This window comes from Mirounga angustirostris, unplaced genomic scaffold (assembly GCF_029215605.1).
Source record: "Mirounga angustirostris isolate CCGP_5_RB_7025 unplaced genomic scaffold, mMirAng1.0.hap1 SCAF_8, whole genome shotgun sequence".
NCBI lineage: Eukaryota > Metazoa > Chordata > Mammalia > Carnivora > Phocidae > Mirounga > Mirounga angustirostris.
The window spans coordinates 123240906-123265449 of record NW_026991716.1 but is presented as its reverse complement, the minus strand read 5'-3'; the positions used below and the strand labels follow the sequence as shown (position 1 = coordinate 123265449).

The window sequence follows — 24544 nt, the reverse complement described above, 5'->3', positions numbered from 1 at the left end:
GAATTCACTACGAGGTTATCTGAGACTTCATCCTGTGGAGTTTAGTTGCTGATGCACCGTAAGAAGTTTGATGAGACTCTCCACTTTAAGGCAGGGCTGTGTCATGCGCTGTCCTGGCATAATTTCTAGTTCCAATACGTTAAGTTATAACCCTACCATTATTTTCCTCATTGCCTCCCCTTTTGCTGGTATAGGCAATTCTTTTTTGAATACAAGTACTTGTTCAAAAGATTGAAACTGTGTTAAAAGAGAGGAAATTTTTTTCTTTGAAAAAAAAATGTCTTCTTGAGAGATCCGCTTCCAAATTTTCTTTCCTCAAGGAAAGCAGTTTCTGTGAATGAAGAATAAGGATGCCTCTTCAATTGACTACAAGTGCCATCGTTTAAAAAATCTTCTTGTTCATTTTCTAGATTCCCCGAAGTTGTGCATGAGTTCCTGTGGGAAGAGTCGGCATCGTGGAAAGCATCGATGATTGTGATGCCGTTTTTTGAAATGTGGATAACAGGTTGATAACTAAAATTTATCACTTTATTCTAATTGTTTTTACATTTAACTTGAAAAGTAGTTTTGGCCTATCATGTACCCATATGTAAACCAACTTTGTCATTAAATCTGGGAGGAAACAATGTATATGCCCTCTAGAGAGACAAGGGTTGTGAAGGTTTTGTTTTGCAAACCAGTTTTAATTATAATTCCCTTAATTGCGATAACCTCATTTAAGAGAATTTCTTTCCTTTCTGGCAAAGTTTATTGTCATGTAAAATTCTACTTAGTGTATCCTAATTATTTTGGTTATACAATGGGTGAAACAAAATCACAATTGTAAAAAAAAAAATGCAAAAAACTTTTAGAATAAAATATTGAAAGTAGCAGGCTACAGTCAAAATAAGTCATAAATACCTTGACTAAATATGCAAACTATACAAACATCTGCAATCATGTCCTCAGTGTAGCCAGTGTGGAAAAATATATAGCTTAGTTTTCCATTAGGTTTTAAATATCAAATTGGATTTTAACGTATGTCAAATTAGAGGGTAATCATCAAAATATTTTTACTTTTCTCCAAAAGGTCCCTCAATCGCTTGGCAAGGTTTTATATAATATACAGTATCCTCCTCGTATTGGCAACTTGCTTATTTTAGGGAGAACTAAGGTTGTTATGGGGATTTTTACTAATAAAAGAAGCATTTATAATGAATTTGGCTCTCAGCAAGGTGCCTTTTTTTAATCATCCTGTGGAAATAAGTCTGTATTCAGCTGGACTCTGGCAGTGGTCACAGTTTTTTGGTAGATCCTTTTCCCCCTTATCCAGTCCTCCTATGTGGTAGTGATTTGTGAAACCATCATTGTGCCCTGAGATGCTCATGTATTTCTTAAAATATTTGGTAATTGATCTCTGGCATTTTAAAAGCAAATATATGGAAACGGCCTCTAAGGTTTTATTCAGTAATTGCAATTTTAAGATGTGCATATTTGTTTACAAATATAATATCCCCCCAATTCTCAAAAAAAGGTCCAATAACCACTTTGGTTTTTAAAAATGGCTTATTATTAAAATTTTGGAAGTAGAGAGGTGGTGTTTGTTGCCAGTCATTTTATACCATTATTATTTAGGATGTTATTATTTGATGCGCACTTGACTTTTGCCACCACTCAAGTAATGATTAATTTCCTGAGGTAAAGCTTTTTTCTAAAATAGTGTTTTTCTAAGCAAAAGATCCCAGATTGACAACCCTGGATACTGTAAGCCTTTATTCATCTGCATAGCAAGCCTGTCTTCCTGCCAATCCCACCCAGCTGTTATCCTGAAGAGACCTCTGTTGAGGTCTATATGAGAGGCTGTTTCGGTGCCTTTCCTTTCAAGGCCTGTCTGAGGAAATTATTTAGCTGGGTGCCAAATTTATTCGAGTGGGACTGTGAAAAGTGGCCAAGGGAGAGGGCACACTTTTAGAAAAATGGCAACTCTTCCATGTAATAGCCACGCAGAGGATAATATCTTTTTCAACACTGTCCCCCTCTGAAAAATGTGCTTAAGCTGCCAGGCAGTGCCTGTCTTTACTGCCTAAAGGGCTCCTACTGGCTGGGGCACCAACCACAGGAAACCCCAGAGTCGTATCCTCCAACGAAATATCTCACTCCTTTCGTAGCACTCAAAGACATTGGGAAAATTTTAAATGTGAATGCGAAATTGTGTTTGGAATATCTCTCCTTTGGTGGCAATGGGTGCCAAAAATGACTCTGCGTGGGTTTGGTTACCATAAAAAGAAATCTCACAGAATGAAATAACTGGCTGGTTTTTTTTTTTTTTTTTTTTTATATGAGGATTGCTCTAATATTACATTTTTTAAACATATCAATTGATTGGGAAAACTGAAAATTTACTTTTAACTTTTAACATACATTTATTCGGAATATGAAAAATGAGATGTATCTCCGTGATAGAGAAGTAATATAGCTATAATTAACCACATTTCTGTGGGTTTTATAGCGCCAAGTAGATCTCTATTGAGAAAATGCAACTAAAGCTGCAGGTATATAGAAGGGTACATTTGATGGGTTGTAATAATATTATGAGGTCCAAAGAAACTATTTCCCTATTAATAAGCATTTTCGTACATTTAAACAATAAAACACAAGCTCAGGAATTTACCATTGTTGGTAGTTAGATTGCTCAGTAAAAGTATCACCTAACAAGAAAAGACGAATGTCATCATCACATCTTCGATTCAACTTTGAAAGCCTTGAGATTTTAAAAGTGAATTCTTTCCCTTATTGGAAGTTGAGGAGAGCAGCAAAGAGACTTTAGAACACTCCCAAATCCTGTTTAGTTTTAAAAAGACAAACACGCTATGCCCAATAATAGATCTACGCTACACACAATTTACATGGCAGATTTTTTCCCATTTCCAAGATAAAACAACTGTACACAAGAGATTAATGAAAAGAGTCCACATTTTTAATGGTTTAAGAATATGATCAGTATATTCCTCTAAGGACCCATCACTCATGTTTTTTCCCTTCTATTTGTCTCCATATACCTCAGAAACTGCAAGAAGGAAAGTGATTTTATGGATAGCAGTTATTTGAAGGCTCTCCGAGGCTGGTGTTGAAGAGAAATACTATATTCTCAACTATGTTTAAAATCTAATGTAAAAGGTGCATGTGAAATAGGGATGGTTTCCAATTCCCTCTTGGTATTCTTAAGCTTTTCACTGAAGTGAGAAGTTAGACACTGAGATTCAGAGGAAGGTAGACCAGAGGGATCCCCAGTCCTGCTGAGACCTCTAGCTCAGGCAGACAGAATGTACGAACTCCTGTATGACCTGGAGTAGGGAGCATGTTTCAAGTGATCATCCAGTTTCATGATAAGATGGTAGGACATCTTAGGCAGGCTTGTCTTTAGAAATTTAAAAGGAAGAGGTTTCCCTGACAGAAGCTATTTGCATAATTGAGTCAATGTATTTTTTGACTGGGATCAAAGTTTTGAATTTTAAAATTTTCTGGATAATAAATGCTGTTGGAATATAGGATGGCCCTAGTGAATATCAGCAAAATTGATTTTTTAAATAAAACAGTAGATTTGACTTTTTCTGATTAGGCTCTTTTCCTAAAATTTAAATCCCACAATTAAGTAAACATTCTAGGTAATTTTTGTTCTGACCATGAAATATCGGCTTTTGAATCTTCTGTATGTCACTTTTCTTCATCTTGTGGTTCATTCTTTAATAGCAAAATAGTATTGCCTTTGTGTGAATTTAATTTGTGCGTCTCTTTTTTACAATATGTTCTTAATGAATAAAAATTCTATATGTATTGTTTAGGGTGTAATGGTTTTAATTTACTACTGTATACCACAGAAATCAAATCTGTCTGATTTATAAAGATATTACCTCATTGCTAAATGAAAACATTATATTCTATTTAATTACTAAATATATTATTCCAATCCTGTTTTTCATAAAGTTTTATGTAATTATTTAATTTGAAGTCAGTATTGTAAGCAAAATTATATATCTGGGTAAACCAATGAATGGGAAGTGACCATACGCCTAATTTTCACTTGTGAGCTGCTTCTTCCTTTCCTTAGAAAGAAATGCTTTTCAAAGAACAAAATAAAACAATTGTTTGTCATGATAATTTGTCATGTTCTCACGAGACGCTGTCCTCATAATACTGTTCTTAAATACTTTATATTTTTACAATGTATAAATACCTTATATTTATATAATATACAGATTTTGAACATTATTTAAATTATGGATTTGTGTGATTTCTAGGAAGTGGCATTTTGAGGTCACTTTCTATAGTACAACCGTGCAAAACTCATATATTCTCCCAGGACCATGAAAAATTTAAGCACTGGAAATACTGACGTCCAAGGGACAATATTTAGGAGAAAGTATTATTGAAGATGTATTATTTTAAGTTATGATAAAACTTACTAGCAGAGGTGGATGGGTGAGGTGAGACCTTGTAGGCTTGGAGGTGAGCCAAACCTGGGTTTGATTTTGGTTCTGACAGTCACCCTCCCTAAGGATCATCCTCCACTGTCCAATAGGTGTAATAACACTTACAGGGTTGTCATGAAGAGCCAATAAGATAACACATATGAAGCTCTGTACCAGTATCTGACATGTGGTAAATGCGCAATAAACAACAAACATTATCATTGTTATTACTAGCGATGGATCTGCATACACAGGTCAATATCATGTAAAATATTACATGTGAAAAGTAACTTAGAAATTATTCAGTTCAAGCTCTGACTGCTAGTTAAGGAAAGGCTCACAAATGTTCCTGTCGAATTGGAAATACACTGTACCTCCATCTTAGAGGGGGCTATTCACCATTAAAAGTCTAACAGTGGTTGTATCTACATAAACCTTAAATATTTAGTTCATTAGAGAAAAAATTCAGTCAATTTGGGTTTGACATTGCATATTCTTGTTAGCATAGTTATTCTAACTGACTGAAGTAAATTTGCATTGCAGTATTATAAGGCCATTACTTCTTTCAGTTTTTGTCTTATTACCTATAAAGGGATGCAGAGGAAGATCACTGTGGGGGAAAAATTCAGTCCTATAGTAAAACCTCCCATCAAACCAAAGTTGATATGCTTGTTGTTTAGTTTTTCCAGCTACCGCTTTACAAATCTCTGGCTCTTAGCAGAAGGATTTTGATTACAGATGTCTTGCTACAAATATCTGGGGGCTACTGATTTCTCACCCAAAGACTCATTGTTTCTCCGGCTCAGGTCATGATCTCAGGGTTGTGAGATCCAGCCCAGAGTTGGGCTCCACTCAGCAGGGAGTCTGCTTGAGATTCTTTCCCTCTGCCCCTCCCTGCGCTACCCACCTCCTGCTTGTGCTCTCTCTCTCTCCCTAAAAAAAAAAAAAAAGAAAACAAAAGAAAAGAAAAATAAACAAAAAGAAAAATTACCAATAATCATAAAGTAAAAAGTAGAAATTTCTTTCCTGCCCCTTCTTCTGACTCCCTGATTCTACTTCTGCAATTTAACTAGAGTTAAAAGCTGTTTGGCACCCCTGTAGAAATTTTCTGTTTATCACATGTTTCTCTTATACACAAATAGGATTATCAAATGCATCCTAAGGGGCAATGAGTTGTTTTGTTTTTTTTTTTAACATTCAATGTTACTATCTTCTGGATGAGTTCCTATATGGGTACTTATTGCTGTACTTTATTTTTTTAAATGGCTGAGTTTATGATGGAGCCATATTTTATTTAAGCTGTCCTTGTATGCATATCTTTGTGCACTTGTGCAGGTACATTTGTAAGAATAAATTTCCAGAAATGGAATTTCTGGGTCAAAGGTATGTGCTTTCTTACTTTGATAAACACTGCCACATTGCCTATCAGGGAAACATCTCAATTTTCATCATAATTGATAGAGTTGAGCACTGAAGTTCTTAGAATCCTCTGGGTATGACAGTGGCCATTCACTTATGGAAGATGAGTATACACTTAAAATCTAACTGTTTCTAAGTTGTCAATTTTCCCCGAGCCATTCACAGCCATTTGCAGAACTCCTTGATTTGTTGTGATGTAAATTTAAATGTGCAAACCTATAGGTTCAATAAAAAAACCCCACTATTCTCCACTTTTTAATATTTAAGGAATTAGGGGCGCCTTGGTGGCTCAGTCAGTTAAGTGTCTGACTTCGACTCAGGTCATGATCTCAAAATCCTGGGATCGAGCCCCTCATGGGGCTCTCTGCTCAGTGGGGAGTCTGCTTGTCCCTCTCCCTCTGCCTCTCCCCCTACCCTTGCTCTCTGTCTCGCAAATAAATAAATAAATAAAACATTTAAAAAATATTTAAGGAATTGGAACCAGGCTAATTGTGTCAAAAAACTAAGGTGTTTTGATATAATAATCTTATATATTAGAAAATACTACTCTAAATTTTTAATAATTTTTTCTCTCTCAGTTGTTTTTGGACACAGTGTCAATATAAAGCTTACTGCTTTAGTGTAGTGTATTCAGAACAGTCACTGGTTAATCTTTTTTTCTTTAGGGCACATTACATTGTTAACCCTATTATGTACATGAACGTTAAACTGACCTTTATATACAGCAGTGTTGTGATTTCATGGAACAGTTTTTCCTAACTGTGTTTATTTTCTACCCAGGAAGCGTCAAGACAATCATGTCCATGAGAATGCTAAACCATTCAGGTAATCATTACATTTTTAAACTGTCCCCAAAATATGTTTTGTTTTTCATATTATGAAGGTTTTATAATCGTTTATTTGGATGTACTTTCCTGCCTTTTCCAAAGTTCTGGGACAATCTTAATTCTTACAGCCTTAGTCTAGCTCTTTTAATCACCGGTTTTAATCTATAAAATATATCTGTATTGTGTGTTAATATAAATATAGGTATATGTAAAATATATTTTATGTAATATATTTTACATATATTTATTTTATTTTACATATAAAATATATTTGTACATATATTAATCTATAAAACATGTCCATATAGAGAAATATGTAGTACACTTAAGCATGCAAGTCATACAACTTGATTAGAAATAGCTCCATGTTTATTTAGTGAAGGCTTTTAAAAATCTTATGATTTTATAAATAATATCTATCAAAAGCTTTCTTTTAAATACTTTTCTAACCAAAATTAAGGAGTATTTAAAAGGATGACCAAAATTAAAGCACTGAAGAAATGTATGCTTATGACTTAATGCCATGTTTGAAATTAATATCCTTTAATTGTGGAACTAATGTAACAGCTATAAAAAGTATTCCTTGGAAGGGCACCTGGGTGGCAAAGTCAGCTGAGCCTCTGACTCATGGTTTTCTCTCAGGTTACAATCTCAGGGTCATTAGATCAGGTCCCACGTCGGGCTCTGCGCTCAACATGGAGTCTGCTTGAGATTCTCTCTCCCTTTCCATCTGCCCCCCCCATACTCTCTCTAAAGTAAATAAATAAATCTTTTTTAAAAAAATATTCCTTAGAGTAAAAATCATTTTCAATTTATCCAATGTCAGGCTGGCTATTTAGGATTGGTTTTGGTTTCTAACTCGATAACTATTATGACGATCTCTTTGTGTTTCTTTTTCTTTCAGATCATTTTATCTTAGTGAAACTGGCAACTGAACTTTACTCTAGTTGATGGGCAAAATTTCTCCCAGACTATTCATCACAATTTCATGCTAGCTGAAAATATTCAAATGCCATAAGAAATCTTTATAGATTTGCACTTAGCTTTTGGATGGACATTTCTACAATGGAGAGAACTGTGTTATAACCCTGGTCCAAGGACATTACCATCGAATGCCCATAAGACTACGGGGTGGGTGTGGAAGGTTCCAAAGAGAAGGAGCAATCAGCAAGTTTGCAGACACCCTGGAACATGGAAGTAAACAAGCTCTGAAAAGCACAGCTTTGAAGACACTCCATGAGTCTGCACGGCTTTCAAGTGAACTAGCACTTAAGACCTTGTAACAAAATGGACACCGGGGACACAGCTCTTGGACAAAAAGCTACCTCAAGGTCTGGAGAAACTGATAAGGCATCAGGTAGATGGAGACAGGAACAATCAGCTGTTATTAAGATGAGCACTTTTGGCAGCCAAGAAGGACAGCGGCAACCACAAATAGATCCTGAGCAAATTGGAGACACAGCATCAGCACAACTTTTTGGTTCTGGGAAACTGGCCTCACCTAGCGACGTGGCACAGCAAGTCACAGAGAAGCAATACCCACCGCACCATCCGAGTCCTTACTCATGCCAACATTCACTCTCTTTCCCTCAGCACTCATTGCCACAGGGGGTCATGCACAGCAACAAGCCACATCAGAGCCTCGAAGGCCCTCCGTGGCTTTTCCCTGGCCCTTTGCCATCTGTTGCCTCCGAGGACTTATTTTCTTTTCCTATACATGGCCACAGTGGTGGTTACCCTAGAAAAAAGATTTCAAGTCTGAACCCTGCTTATAGCCAATACTCTCAGAAAAGTATCGAACAGTCGGAGGATGCTCACAAGAAAGAGCACAAACCCAAAAAGCCCGGCAAATACATTTGCCCCTACTGCAGCAGGGCATGTGCCAAACCAAGCGTACTGAAAAAACACATCAGGTCCCATACTGGTGAGCGGCCATATCCATGTATACCTTGTGGTTTCTCGTTCAAGACAAAGAGCAATTTGTACAAGCACAGGAAGTCACATGCCCATGCAATTAAGGCAGGATTAGTCCCTTTCACAGAGTCAGCTGTATCTAAATTGGACCTAGAGGCTGGTTTTATTGATGTAGAAGCAGAAATACATTCAGACGGTGAGCAGAGTACAGACACAGATGAGGAGAGCTCTTTGTTTATTGAGGCTTCTGAGAAAATGAGTCCTGGCCCACCAATCCCGTTGGATCTTGCCAGCAGAGGTGGCTATCATGGGTCACTGGAAGAATCACTGGGAGGTCCAATGAAAGTGCCGATTTTGATTATCCCCAAAAGTGGGATTCCTTTACCTAATGAAAGCTCTCAGTATATAGGCTCTGAGATGCTACCAAATCTTTCTCTAAATACTAAGCCTGATGATTCTCACACAGTGAAACAGAAACTTGCACTAAGACTGTCAGAGAAAAAAGGACAAGATTCTGAGCCATCTCTAAACCTTCTGAGCCCACACAGTAAAGGAAGCACTGACTCCGGTTACTTTTCTCGCTCAGAAAGTGCAGAGCAGCAGATAAGCCCTCCAAACACAAATGCAAAGTCTTATGAAGAAATCATCTTTGGAAAATACTGTCGGCTTAGTCCCAGAAATACACTCAGTGTTACAACGGCAAGCCAGGAGCGTGCCACAATGGGGAGGAAGGGCATGATGGAATCATTACCTCACGTAAACACCAGGTTAGATGTCAAGATGTTTGAAGACCCTGTTTCACAGCTGATCCCAAGCAAGGGAGAAATCGACCCCAGTCAAACAAGCATGCCGAAATCCACGAAATTCAACAGCGAATCTAGACAATCCCAGACTATCCCATCATCTATCAGGAATGAAGGAAAGCTGTTCCCTGCGAATTTCCAAGGCAGCAACCCAATTCTCTTAGAAGCTCCTGTGGACTCTTCACCCCTCATTAGAAGCAACTCGATGCCAACTTCTTCGGCAACTCATCTAAGTATTCCTCCCTCTTTGAGAGGAAGTCACTCATTTGATGAAAGGATGACTGGTTCCGATGATGTGTTCTATCCAGGGACTGTAGGAATACCCCCTCAGCGCATGTTAAGAAGACAGGCTGCATTTGAGCTGCCTTCAGTACAAGAGGGGCACATGGAGGCAGAACACCATGGCAGAACATCAAAGAGTATCACAGGCTTATCCTTGAAGGAAAAGAAATTGATTTCTGGGGATCGGATGGGGTATGACTATGATGTCTGCCGGAAACCCTACAAGAAGTGGGAAGACTCTGAGACATCAAAGCAAGGCTACAGGGACATTTCCTGCTTAAGCTCTTTAAAACATGGGGGTGAATATTTTATGGATCCCTCGGTGCCATTGCAGGGAGTGCCAACCATGTTTGGAACTACATGTGAAAATAGAAAACGCCGGAAAGAGAAGAGTGTAGGAGATGAGGAAGACACCCCCATGATTTGTAGCAGCATTGTGAGCACTCCCATGGGCATAATGACCTCAGATTATGACCCCAAGTTGCAGATGCAGGAAGGAGTAAGAGGGGGATTTGCCATGTCTGGACACGAGAACCCTTCTCATGGTCACTCTGAGCGCTTTGACCCCTGTCGACCCCAACTCCAATCTGGAAGCCCATCTCTTGGGTCCGAGGAATCACCCTTGGCCACTGATTCAGACAAGATGTCAGATCTAGGGGGCAGGAAGCCTCCTGGAAATGTGATTTCTGTTATTCAGCACACAAACTCGCTGAGCCGACCCAATTCATTTGAAAGGTCTGAGTCCGCTGAACTGGTGGCTAGTGCACAGGATAAAGCCTCTTCGCCTTCCGAGACCTGTGACAGTGAGATTTCTGAAGCCCCGGTGAGTCCAGAGTGGGCTCCACCGGCAGACAGTGCCGAAAGTGGGGGGAAGCCCTCCCCTTCCCAGCAGGCTCAGCAGCAGTCCTACCACGCACAGCCCAGGCTGGTCCGCCAGCACAACATTCAGGTTCCTGAGATTCGAGTGACCGAGGAGCCTGATAAACCAGAGAAGGAGAAAGACACCCAGAGTAAAGAACTGGAAAAGCCTGTGGAGGAATTTCAGTGGCCCCAGAGAAGCGAGACCCTTTCCCAGCTCCCAGCTGAGAAGTTGCCACCCAAAAAGAAGCGTTTACGCCTTGCAGATATGGAGCACTCTTCAGGGGAATCCAGCTTCGAATCCACAGGAACTGGCCTCTCCCGCAGCCCCAGTCAGGAAAGCAACTTGTCCCATAGCTCCAGTTTTTCAATGTCTTTCGAAAGAGAAGAAACCATTAAGCTTGCCGCACCTCCTAAGCAAGATGAGTTTGGGAAGCATTCAGAGTTTTTGACTGTCCCTGCCGGTTCCTACTCATTGTCTGTCCCGGGTCACCACCACCAAAAGGAGATGCGGCGCTGCTCGTCCGAGCAGATGCCTTGTCCTCACCCAACTGAGGTTCCAGAAATCCGGAGCAAATCCTTTGATTATGGGAATCTGTCCCATGCTCCGATGGCAGGGGCTTCGGCCGCCACATTATCTCCCTCGCGGGAGAGGAAGAAATGCTTTCTGGTGCGGCAGGCGTCCTTCAGCGGTTCTCCGGAGATTGCCCAGGGTGAGGCTGGGGCAGATCTGAGTGTGAAGCAGGAGCAGATGGAGCACCTGCACGCTGGCCTCAGGGCCACGTGGCACCACGTCCCCACCTCTGTGCTGCCTCCTCTCCAGGCGGAGGACCCCGGGAAGCAAGTTGTGGGGCCTTGTGGCCAGCTGAGCTCCGGGCCACTCCACTTGGCCCAACAACAGATCATGCACATGGACAGTCAGGAATCTCTGAGAAATCCCTTGATACAACCAACATCCTACATTGCAAGCAAGCACTTGTCTGAGCAGCCGCACTTATTTCCACATCAAGAGACTATTCCATTTTCTCCAATCCAGAATGCCTTGTTTCAGTTTCAATATCCTACTGTCTGTATGGTTCATTTACCAGCTCAGCAGCCTCCCTGGTGGCAGGCCCATTTCCCACATCCCCTTGTGCAGCACCCTCAAAAGAGCTATGGCAAGCCTTCTTTCCAGGCAGAAATCCATCCTAGCTATCCCTTAGAGCATGTTGCAGAGCACACTGGAAAGAAATCTGCTGATTATGTGCACACAAAAGAGCAGACTTACCCATGTTATTCAGGAACATCAGGGCTACACTCAAAGAACATTCTTCCAAAGTTTCCATCAGACCAGAGCACCAAGTCACCTGATACTCCCTCCGAGCAGGTTCTGCAAGAAGATTTTGCATCAGCAAATGCTGGGCCTTTACAGTCCTTACCAGGAACAGTGGTTCCTGTTAGGATCCAGACCCACGTCCCATCCTACGGGAGTGTCATGTACACAAGCATTTCTCAGATACTTGGGCAGAACAGTCCTGCAATTGTCATATGCAAAGTCGATGAGAATACTACCCAAAGAACACTGGTGACCAATGCGGCCATGCAAGGGATAGGATTCAACATTGCCCAGGTGTTGGGGCAGCATGCAGGCTTAGAAAAATACCCCATCTGGAAAGTACCTCAGACCTTGCCCCTCGGCTTGGAATCCTCAATCCCCTTATGTTTACCTTCCACCTCTGACAGCGTGGCCACCCTGGGAGGTAGCAAGCGTATGCTTTCTCCAGCCAGCAGCTTAGAACTCTTCATGGAAACAAAGCAGCAGAAAAGGGTCAAAGAAGAAAAGATGTATGGACAGATCGTCGAGGAACTCAGTGCTGTGGAGCTAACCAGCTCAGACATCAAGAAGGATATGACACGCCCACAGAAACCCCAACTGGTTCGACAAGGTTGTGCTTCTGAGCCAAAGGATGGCTTGCAGTCGGGGTCATCTTCCTTCTCCTCGCTGTCCCCTTCCTCATCTCAAGACCATCCATCTGCCAGCATGCCCTTGAGGGAGCCATTCCTGCCCAACTCCAGGGCACCCTCTCTAGGCCAGAAGTCCAGTGGGCCTTCTGAAAGCAGAGAGTCTTCAGATGAACTTGATATTGATGAGACAGCATCTGATATGAGCATGAGCCCACAGAGCTCCTCGTTGCCTCCAGGAGACAGTCAGCTTGAAGAGCAAGGAAAGGGCCAGAAGCTGCCTGTTGGCATGCTGGTGCACATGGCCTCTGGCCCAAGCAGGAAAATGGCAAACTCAACTCTTCTTTTCACGGATGTGGCCGATTTCCAGCAGATTCTTCAGTTCCCTAGTCTGCGGACGACAACTACTGTGAGTTGGTGCTTCTTGAATTATACAAAACCCAATTACGTGCAACAGGCCACCTTCAAATCCTCGGTTTATGCTTCATGGTGCATTAGTTCCTGTAACCCAAACCCATCAGGATTGAACACCAAGACCACTCTGGCTCTTTTGAGGTCCAAGCAAAAAATCACTGCAGAGATTTATACTCTGGCTGCTATGCACAGACCTGGAACTGGCAAGCTTACATCATCAAGTGCTTGGAAGCAGTTTGCTCAGGTAATGGATACCATTTCTAGAAGCACTGTAGTGTGGATTTGCTTGCTGGGCAGTATACATAGGGAAGGACATAAGGTCTGAAACGTACAAGTGAAATGAAGGTCAGAGTTGGGGGGAACCCTCCGTGACACTGATTTCCCTTCCCTAGTAAGAGAAGAAGCTGCTGACCAAGCACTGGGTCCTGGGGAAGTCTCTCCTTCATCCAGGTGCCATGGAATTCTACCACTGAGACCAATTCCTTTGGGTTCTTCTCCTTTCTGGCCTGTGTTAATGCCTAGCAGATCCAGTTTTCTCTTGATATGAGGAATTCAGGGGATTGTGAAATTTGGATACAGGACGTAGAACATTGTCAATATGGGAATGGACACTGAATGGAAAGATCCGGAAGGAGGTGTGCAGGTGTCAGAACTGAACTTCGCAAACTCCAGAGGGAGTGTTCCCATTGACAATACTTTATACCAAAATTTATTTTCTCTATTTCTCTCCCAAAACTCATTTTTTCGGGTGGTTATCTGATTTGTTCCTACATGAACGATATTTCGCACATAAAATTACAAAAATACTAATGGGGCACTTTGGAATTTTTGCTAAATTATTAATGAAACAAATAGAGGGTTTAAAAATCTATTTTACTTAATCCAGTTACCATTTCCCTTCAACAATTTTTGAAAATGTGTCCTTAATTGATAATTGTTTTCATTGCTACTTCAGAATGTAGAACATGTTTTCTGTTTTTATTAGTGTTGCACAGAATAAGTGACAACAGGGCAGGATTATTTTTTAACAAAATGTTGGATAATTCCGTAAAAGCTATCACTCTTCTCTGATTTTATCCTTAGCATCCCTTATTTTATGTGAACGGGCTATGACCTTTTAGAATGGAATTTAGACTAATTTTCAGAGATCAGAGAAGGGTGGAATGTGTGGGTTTCTCCTATGTCTTAGAGAAACCATATGAAATGATTCTCTCTTTTGTCCTACAGATGAAACCTGATGCATCCTTTTTATTTGGCAGCAAACTAGAAAGAAAACTAGTTGGAAATATCTTAAAGGAAAGGGGGAAAGGAGATATTCATGGAGATAAAGATATTGGATCCAAACAAACGGAGCCAATCCGAATTAAAATCTTTGAAGGAGGGTAAGGAAACATACGTGCATGTGTGAAACATTCGGTTCTAAGTCAGAGCAAATGGTCACGATGTACACATGGCAAAACTAGTATCTACTCTGGTTGGAAGTATAAGGTGAATTCCTTCTCTATTCACATTTCTGAAGTCTGGCTGGTAATAGAAAATGAGTTCATGTCCTTGCTTTTAATGGCTTACTTTCAGTGAAAATGTCCCTGTTACATAAGGTTTGAGCTTCTGCTTTAAATTTTCACACCTCTCATGCACTATGAAATCAACTAAATTGATAGACTCTTGATGTCATCTAAGCTTGTTCATTCTTTAATATTATTTTTATGGGCATTTTTTTGGTATGTAATATTAATGGACATATTTTATTCTGTGTTTACAAAAATACAATCATGTACACTCATGTATAATCCTAGGAACTAGTTAATTTGATGGTTCATTTTATTGCTTTTATTATTAACTAAACTCCAGACTTTGTCGGGAATTCATGAGTTCCATCAGTGTCCTGTTTCTGTCCCAGGATCCAAGCCAGGGTACCACACTGCATTTAGTTATCATGTTTTCTTTGTCTCTTCCAGTTTGTGGCAGTCTCTCTGTCTTTGGAAATTTCTTTTTAAATGTTGAATCCTGAGTTGTAGAAACACAAGTGGTAAAGTCCAATGACTTTGACATCTGTAGAGTAAAGAAAAATTATACATGTGTGTAACATCCAGTTTTAGATTTCAATAGAAATATATTTTCAATCCAGTCAGCCACATGAGAGAAAAAGCTCCAACTTATGCTATTAAAATTTAAAAATATTAAAGCATATTAACCACATTTGGGGGATTATGTTGTAACTAGCCTTATTTCTACAATAGATCTATAATTTACATGTATCCATGAACATGAATTTATTCCAGTTACATTTGGGAGACAGAATAATGTTATCTATTTGATTATAAAATGTTGAATGTTTACTGATATGAAATATCTATTTCTCATGTAGATTCACCAGTTTGGCGATGAATTATTAAAGTTGTTTTCCTCTTAGTGTTGGCCCCTCTGGTTGTCTAGTATTTTCACCACTGAAACCACAGTTGCATGGAGTCTTAAAGCATGTCTTGATATTTTTTTGACATCCTTCATCTTTTAACACAAACGAGAGAAATACAGATTTTATCTTTCCTCAGAGACTGAGAGGTCCCTGTGACTGAATCAACACCCTTATATTCAGCAGTCTTCATAGCAGTGTACTTGTACTAGATTAGCAGAGACCTTCCCATTACATGTGCTTTGGGGAGCCCATCTCCACTAACGAAGGACACGAGTGAAAAAGCGTATGTGAATATTTTATTGCTGCGTTTTGATGATCCACAAGGACTGTGCCCATATATCAGATCTCCCTCCTTTCACTGCCCTGTGGTATGGGCTACATCCCAATCATTTCTTAATCTGTGACCCGACTTTTGCCTGGGGGTGACCAGGTGTTCATTCCAAGCAGTGTGCTACCACCTCTTATTTTGGAGATTGCAAAGGGATAACTTTAAAAAAGAAGTATTACTGACCAAACTTTTAAATGGATGTGTTCTTTATATTATGCAATTCCTAGGTTTAGTAATTTTTTTAAATTAATTTTATTTTATTATGTTAGTCACCATACATTACATCATTAGTTTTTAATGTAGTGTTCCATGATTCATTGTTTGCGTGTAATACCCAGTGCTCGATGCAATACATGTAGGTTTAGTAATTTAATTAAACTTATCTTTTATTTTTTTTCAAAATCCATTAATCCTTGTATTAAGTAGATTCATGGGTCTGCAGACCTGTTGAAGGGTAAATATTTTATTTGCACAGATTTTTCTAATATGCAGCTTTATTTTATACTGAATTTTACTATTTGCAAGTTAATCAGGTAAGACATTAAAAATAAAATTATGTTACTTGAAGATAAAATGCATTTCCCATCAACTGTGATGATGGGCTACACTAAGTTTAAGGTGTCCTTCTGTGATGAAAACTAGCTTTCTAGAAAATTATTTGTTTTATTCTATATTTCTTAGGTAATTTTATCTATTTAGAGGCAGGGAAGAGTGAAATTAAAAGGTGAAAGATATTTTGCAACTTGAAGTTCTTTTGTTACAAAAGACAATGTGAAATAAAACATGAAGTTTAAGAAAGTTTTAAAGAACAAGTTGAAGTTGGAAATTCCTTGTGAAAGGGGAAAGATTTAAAGGATGAAAAAACACACAAAATTGACTCTTCAGTATTTTTGATACTACTTAATTCCCACCTGGAATTTTTGGTACTGACCAAAATGTAAATAATGTTAAGATTGAATAGCAAACATAACAGAGTTAGTATTTAAATATGTGAATGGATTTTCTCTCTTAAAAAAATCCTTCAGTGGTTTGGATGAATGAAGTTGAACTTTTATTCCTGATGACAGATTAGCTAGGACAAAATAGAGAAGTGTGCAATGCTCTTAGAATGTAAAAAACCAAAAACCAAAACAAACAAAAAAACCTGTGAATCTAGTGCCTTTAAAGTAAATCCAAAGTGAATTAAGGCATTTTATATGTCAGCTTACATTTTGAAGTTATAAAAAGAGCCCCTCAAAAGGAGTATTTTTCCAAGAATGACATTAGACCCATAATTCTAGACCAGCTTTGATTTAAAAGATAATGATATTCATTGAATTATTCAATAAAATGCTACTGTACTCTCTGATTGATCTTGTTTCATTGTAGTCTAAACAAAATGTGATGGTTGAGCACTGGATAGGTTTCTTTCATGAATCATCACAGTGAATACCTAAGACTTGGTTAGCTGATTTGATTAAACTAGATGACCTCAGACATCCTTTCAAGCCTCTTTATTAAATCTTCTGGAAACAAATGCAAATATGATTGAAAAATAGAATCTCTAGTTTTTATTATGTAACAGTACTTACCAGAAGCTACTTGAAATTTGGACTCCACTTTAGTGCAAATTCATGGTCCTTGGGAAGAGCGGATCAAATCTGTAGACAACAGTTGGTGAGCTCAGCTCAGCCTGTGTAAGCTAGAAATTTCGGAGACACTCTCATGCCAGGATTATAAAAATAGAGTAAAAACTTGCAATGAAGAATTCTATTATCAGTTATACTTATTTTAGCAAATTTAGAGAGATGTGTGTGTGTTCTGCATGCACATCTTAGACGATGTAATGTTAACGAATGATATATGTTGATTTGAATATGTTGGTATAACTTTTTGGATATTTCTTGTGTGGAGACTGTACTAGAATCCAAAAGTAGTAAAGCACAACTCTGTAACTCTCTGAGCCTACTTGGAAGCCCATTTGAACATCTATAGCCCAAGTCCCTATATCTTCACTTAATAGAGGGACCCAATTCCATTTTGAAGACCATACAGAAAAATTACATTTTGCTTTCAATGCCAAATCTATTCTGTAGTTCGTTCAGGCATTTATTGCATAAATTTCATAGGCTTCATAGAAGTAAAGTTGAATAATTGTTTGTAAAAGACCCTCATAAAAATTTTGCCACTCAAGGGCGCCTGGGTGGCTCAGTCGTTAAGCGTCTGCCTTCGGCTCAGGTCACGGTCCCGGGGTCCTGGGATCGAGCCCCGCATCAGGCTCCCTGCTCCGCGGGAGGCCTGCTTCTCCCTTTCCCACTCCCACTCCCTCTGCTTGTGTTCCCTCTCTGCCTGTCTCTCTCTGTCAAATAAATAAAATCTTTAAAAAAAAAAAATTTTGCCACTCAAAAATTTACCCCTCAAAAGATCAGCTTCTGGTTTGATAGATAAAACACTAAAGTATTTGAAAACACACTGCATTCCCTTTTTCTAAACAGGTATAAGTCAAATGAAGATTATGTATATGTCAGAGGACGTGGACGCGGAAAGTACATTTGTGAAGAATGTGGGATTCGCTGTAAGAAGCCAAGCATGCTCAAAAAGCATATCCGCACTCACACTGATGTCCGGCCTTACGTGTGCAAGTTATGTAACTTTGCCTTCAAAACGAAAGGTACAATTCTCATCTTTTTAGAGGAAAAATACCTTTTTTTATGGCGACCTTGGATTCTGAATACCATTTTATAACTAACTTGCATTGACAATAAGATGGTTTTGTTTTTGAAATGTATTTTCTCCCTTATGTAAGTAATCAAAGGATGTACATGAGACAGAAAGGCTCCTTTTATGACTTAAGTAAGAGCTATAGACTTGGGGCCAGGCTAGTTGTTTCCGAAGGAAGTGGCTAAGAATTGCCTGGATTGCTATTGCTATTACTGCCCGTTGGAAATGTTGTGTGGTCTAGATAATCTTTGCACCAGTATTGAAATACCACCGGGAGACAATCCATGCAGTGGCATTAGAAAAGCAAGGCAGCAGCTGGGAAGAAAACATGTGCCCATGGTCAGTTTCAAGATTATAAATAATGTAGAGACCCACAGACTCCCAGGTGGGCCCCTCCATCCACAGTTGCATTAATTATGCATAGAAATTTGATAGCTTGTGTTCCGTGTATTTATCAGCACAGAGACAATTTCTTACTCTCAGGCCACAACTGTGAATCTCATAAAACTAGGACCTGCCTTAGAATGATATTCTACCTCTAAAAAAATATCTGTTTCTTACAGGTAGATTTCTCTGAAAAGATTTTATGCAAGAAGGTTGCTTTGATTATATTACCATCATTTTATAAAATCATGGAAATGTACATAAGCCCAGTGTTCTCAGATTACAGATATCAGTGACTTAGAGGTGGTTTGAGTTTTGTAGAAGTATGTTCACTGCTTGCTGTAGACGTACTTTAGATCTAATGGATTTTGGCCCCCTCACTAACCTCATATGATTTCCTATGTTTTAACTTTAAATTGGCAGGCTCATTATTCTGCACCACTATCTGTCAAGAAAAATAAATATCAGATAAGATAATCTTCGGTAGAGAAATGTGTACCTATTTTCTTCCATAGCCAATATCCTAAATTGTCTTACTGTTTTGTCAGAAGTATAAATGTGTAGACTCTCAACATATCTGTTTCTTCTGTATTAAAAAGGTTTTACAGAGAGGTCTCCTTTGAAACCCACATAAAGGAGGGAGTATTCATTTGCATTTCAAAAGGGATAAACATAAGGTCCTTTAAATACCATCCACCTTTGCACAGTCAAGCCTTTTATTTAGAACCTCACCAAGAGACTCCCTAGGACATAAGAAAATATAAACTTTGGTTTTATAAACTGCAAATCTGCCAGTCATTACAACTGATAGATCTTCCCTGGGCATAGGGGTTTGCCTCGGGTATAGCTGTGTGAAACACTCGGTGAAGAAATGTCACATTTCTAGGCTTTTTAAAATCAAATAAAAAATAATAACAATCAAAACAATGATGACCGGGGCGCCTGGGTGGCTCAGTTGGTTAAGCGACTGCCTTCGGCTCAGGTCATGATCCTGGAGTCCCGGGATCGAGTCCCACGTCCGGCTCCCTGCTCAGCGGGGGGTCTGCTTCTCCCTCTGACCCTCCTCCCTCTCGTGCTCTCTGTCTCTCATTCTCTCTCTCAAATAAATAAATAAAAATCTTTAAAAAAAAAACCAAAAAAAACAATGATGACCTAGTTTCTATAACCTTAAAGAAATCAAATTAAATTTGGCTCCAAATCATTGTCATAGAATTTCAGCAGGAAATAATTTATTCTTGGTCATTATTGGCATTTCCTTGTCACCCTTCAGGAATGTGCAAATGTCTCGGAATCTTAAAATGAGCACAATATCCTGGGAAACCCCTCCAGTTTTCGGTAGAAGTGACTCTTGTCCCAAACCATGTCATCTGAGTGCAGATGCCCAGCGCACTTGTGGGAGGAGCACCTCCTGCATGCCCAGGTGCCTCTCCTTCAGGCACCCTCCCCCCTCCCTTACCTCCCCGCTCCCCTACCTGCCCCAACAACCACTCCTCCCCCCCTCCCCCTTGCTGGAATCCCTTCAGAAGCTCAGGACTGCAGTCAACCAAAGCCAGGGTGGAGTTATTTCAGAGCCAGATTTCTAACTACAAACATGCCCTGAAGATGAGAGCCCAAAGCCTGCCTGCCTGTTGAAATGGAGAAAAAAGAGAAAGGACAATAAATACAGGAGGAGAAACATATCAAGATCTAAATAATCTTGACACCTACACACAAACCCATCCACATACACAGATTCCTTGCACCCATGCAGAAGCTGGTGACTTCCATTAATACACAAATGTATTAATTAGTTTACGGATTTAGGAATTCTCAATGACCTGGCTCTAAAAATTTTTGAGATCTTTAAAACATTTTTAGATAAATAAGAGCAATAAGGGCCTGGAAATATATTTATGCTTGGAGTTACCAAAATAGCACATAAAATTCATAGGTATAAGAGCAATAAGTAAAATGCTAAGTAAATAAAGTAATATAAAATAATAAACAGCAGTGTGCTGGTTTAGAACTGTGGCTCATATATTACATTAATGGTAAGCTAAATACCCCTACAGGGCGCCTGGGTGGCTCAGTTGGTTAAGCGACTGCCTTTGGCTCAGGTCATGATCCTGGAGTCCCTGGATCGAGTCCCGCATCGGGCTCCCTGCTCGGCAGGGAGTCTGCTTCTCCCTCTGACCCTCCCCCCTCTCATGTGCTCTCTCTCATTCTCTCTCAAATAAATAAATAAAATCTTTAAAAAAAAAAAGCTAAATACCCCTACAAAGGAACAAACTCTTTTCGCAGGCTAAGAGTGTCCATCTACGTTCAGTGAGCCTACTCTTAAAAATAAAGCATTTGCTGGTACATTGCTAAAGCATCGTTGGAGGGCACAGATAATAATATGACCCTTACAACTGAATTAGTTCCTGGATGTCTTTTGATAAGTTATATATATGACATGGAATTTTATATACATATAGTTATGCAATATTCTATATTATATATATTTATGCATAAATATATATAAAATTTCATAGATCCTAGGTCAAAGGTGATTAGATAAGTGTTTTCATAATTTTTCACATTCTATATAACAACTATATAATCTACATAAACACACACATATGTATTTATACAGATAATCTATACATATCATCATCATAATACATATTTGAGAGAAAACCTTTCTTTTTTCTTAGAATGATGGGATTTCCAAGATAAATAGATAGGGAATATTGCAGAACTTTAGAAACTGCTGTCATAAAGTTTGCTAACATATACCAGACAGATAGATTGTAAACACTGAGAATAGTGCTCCTTATAAGTAGTTAGCTAAGTATTTGTATGGATCTTTGAATTTATTTACAAGGTTGGCCTTCCCATAAGTTTGCATAATTTTTTTCTTCTGACCAGTGAGGAGCCTGGGAAGGCAATCTAAATCTGATCAGTGCCAGAAGGTCTGGGGTCTAGGGTGTGTTGATGAGAATGTTTGATCTGAACTTTCTCTGAGATGTATGACCCAGCTTATGTCACCCTGTTTATATCAAGGCCTAGGAGGCTGGCCCATTTGGGCCAAAGATACTAGATCTCTTCTCAGCCAGGAGAGCCTGGGATTCTCAGTCTTGCTTGGAACCTACTCTTGAAAAGGTATGACCCGATTGTACAAAGTCTTCTAGAATGAAGGAAACTTGAGTTTGGGCCGAAGTTGTGAGCGGTTGTTGTATTCAGGAACCAGATTGTTCCCATTAAGTTCAAGGCAAAGGATGGGGGTAGAAGCAAGTCTATGTTATGTCAAGTTAGTTCATTTCTAATTTTGGAGCACTCATCACATTTCTGTAATCAATTAATTTATCCTTTTTTTTTTTGCCTGTGTTTTCTAGGAAACCTAACAAAGCATATGAAATCTAAAGCACACATGAAGAAGTGCTTGGAGTTGGGAGTTTCAATGACATCAGTGGATGATACGGAAACCGAAGAAGCAGGTATTACAAAATTTAGTTGACTGACCTCTTTATTCTTCACACTGGAGCTTTGTGGCCGGGGTGGCAAAACAAGTTTTGATATTTTAAAAAACTGATCACATTTCGTTTTACTAAATTTGAAATATGGAAAAGAAATCTGACATGTTGAATTGCTTACAACCTACTGAGAAGAAATAAATGCATTTCAGTTCTGACTGAAGGGGAAAAAAGGCCTCACTATGAAAATACTTCTATCTAGAACCGTAAAGGATCTAATTATACTTGTGTTGTGACAGGGATTTAGATTTTATGAAACTTCTGGGGAAATTTGAAAAACAATTTAATGTTTTATTACTCCTATTAAGAGAGAAAAAAATCCGTCATTAACCTGAATAGAAAACCTGAGGGCCAGTCAGACTTCCTGAGATAAATCACTTATATGTAAGTTTATACCTATAAGGACAGATTGTTGCTTTCCTTTTCTTCTAGCCTCTTTATTAACAGCATTATCATACCCATTTGTTGAGGGTTTTCTATGGGCCATGTGACATTTGAGATATAAAGTCCTACTCTAGAGTCCTTTTGTTGGGTCGGGATGAATCAGATTAGTCATAAAAGGTTAAGAACCAGCATAAGGTCTCCCAGGTGAGTGCCCAGTGAGTGTTATAGGGGTTCAGAAATGGAACTATCTCCAGGGTCTACAGGGTTAGAGGGAAGCTTTTGGAAAGAGATGGCATCCAAATTAGCTCCTAACCTTGAAGTTTAGACCTTGATCTTCACTATCTGTTCAATTGTTTCAGAAACGATGGAAGATTTGCACAAAGCAGCTGAGAAGCATAGCATGTCCAGCATTTCAACTGATCATCAGTTCTCAGATGCCGAAGAATCGGATGGTGAGGACGGAGATGATAATGATGATGATGATGAAGATGATGATGACTTTGATGATCAGGGAGATCTGACACCAAAAACAAGATCGAGAAGCACTAGTCCTCAGCCTCCTAGATTCTCATCCTTGCCTGTGAATGTTGGCGCCATGACCCATGGGGTTCCTTCAGATAGTTCCCTGGGGCATTCTTCATTGATCAGCTATTTGGTTACTTTGCCAAGTATTCAGGTTACTCAGCTGATGACACCAAGTGACTCATGTGAAGATACTCAGATGACAGAATACCAGAGGTTATTCCAGAGCAAAAGTACAGACTCAGAACCGGACAAAGACAGGTTAGACATACCGAGTTGTGTGGATGAAGAGTACATGCTGTCTTCGGAGCCCAGCTCCTCTCCGAGGGACTTCTCACCCTCAAGCCACCATTCCTCACCAGGATATGACTCTTCACCCCGTCGAGATAATTCACCAAAGAGGTATCTGATACCCAAAGGAGATTTATCACCCAGAAGACATTTATCACCTAGGAGAGATCTGTCACCCATGAGACATCTTTCACCAAGAAAGGAAGCTGCATTGAGAAGAGAGATGTCACAAAGAGATGTTTCACCAAGAAGGCATCTGTCCCCAAGGAGGCCAGTGTCACCTGGGAAAGATATCACGGCAAGAAGAGACCTCTCTCCCAGAAGAGAGAGAAGATACATGACCACCATAAGAGCACCATCTCCTAGAAGGGCTTTATACCATAACCCACCATTGTCCATGGGGCAGTATTTGCAAGCAGAACCAATTGTACTGGGGCCTCCTGTAAGTATGATTAGCTTTCCCTTTCTAATGTATAAACCAAAGCATATCGGAGCCTCTTGATAACACTGGTGTGAAGTTTGTTCTAACATGGGTGTCTCTCATGGGGAGCAGTGAACTTGGTTACTGAAAATAGCAGCAAGACGCTTTCTCGCATGCTGTTGTTAGTGACATGGGGCTGTGGCATTAGCCCAAGTGTAGTACTGCATCAGCACATTGCCAGCTGGGAACAGGTGAGGCTTTGCTGCTTGCTCTCTAAGCTTCACTGATTATGGACATGAGCTGAAACCTTCACGTGAGCAGGAAAGGTGAGGTCTTTGGAATGACGTGACTGCCTAGACAGACACCCTCAGGGGCCATTGGGGTTCAGTTATAGAACTTTGCCAAGTCAGGATCAGGCATTAGCATTGACTCTCAATACATTTTTTTAAAACATTAACTCATGATCTTGCCCACAGTGAGTGGACATGTGAAACCAGTGAGTCACTAGGAGAGAGTGACCCCCTTGGTATGTTGTGAGTCAAAGGCATGAACCTCTCTGCTTTTCTTGTCACTGCTCAGTGAGATGGTGGGCCCAAAGTTGGGAGAGCTCAGGGAGAAAATGTCAGCGATTTCTACGGTGTGCCCTTATTATAAACTTAGATAACAACAGTAACAGTCATGGATTAAGTTTTATGACT

The 24544-nt window shown here is 39.6% G+C and overlaps 1 protein-coding gene across 5 annotated transcripts in view; it reads left to right on the top strand.

The window, feature by feature from the left end:
* HIVEP2 (HIVEP zinc finger 2) overlaps positions 1–24544 on the top strand; it is a 200281-nt gene that overhangs the window by 167964 nt on the left and 7773 nt on the right. For all 5 annotated transcript variants that reach the window (XM_054505569.2, XM_045865647.3, XM_054505568.2 and 2 more), the window contains exons 3-9: positions 411–505; positions 6648–6692; positions 7599–13150; positions 14134–14288; positions 18125–18300; positions 22091–22192; positions 22972–23867. In XM_054505569.2, the coding sequence (XP_054361544.1) occupies positions 7982–13150; positions 14134–14288; positions 18125–18300; positions 22091–22192; positions 22972–23867 (6498 nt within the window). In that variant the 5' untranslated portion in view covers positions 411–505; positions 6648–6692; positions 7599–7981. The remainder of the gene's footprint in view (positions 1–410; positions 506–6647; positions 6693–7598; positions 13151–14133; positions 14289–18124; positions 18301–22090; positions 22193–22971; positions 23868–24544) is intronic.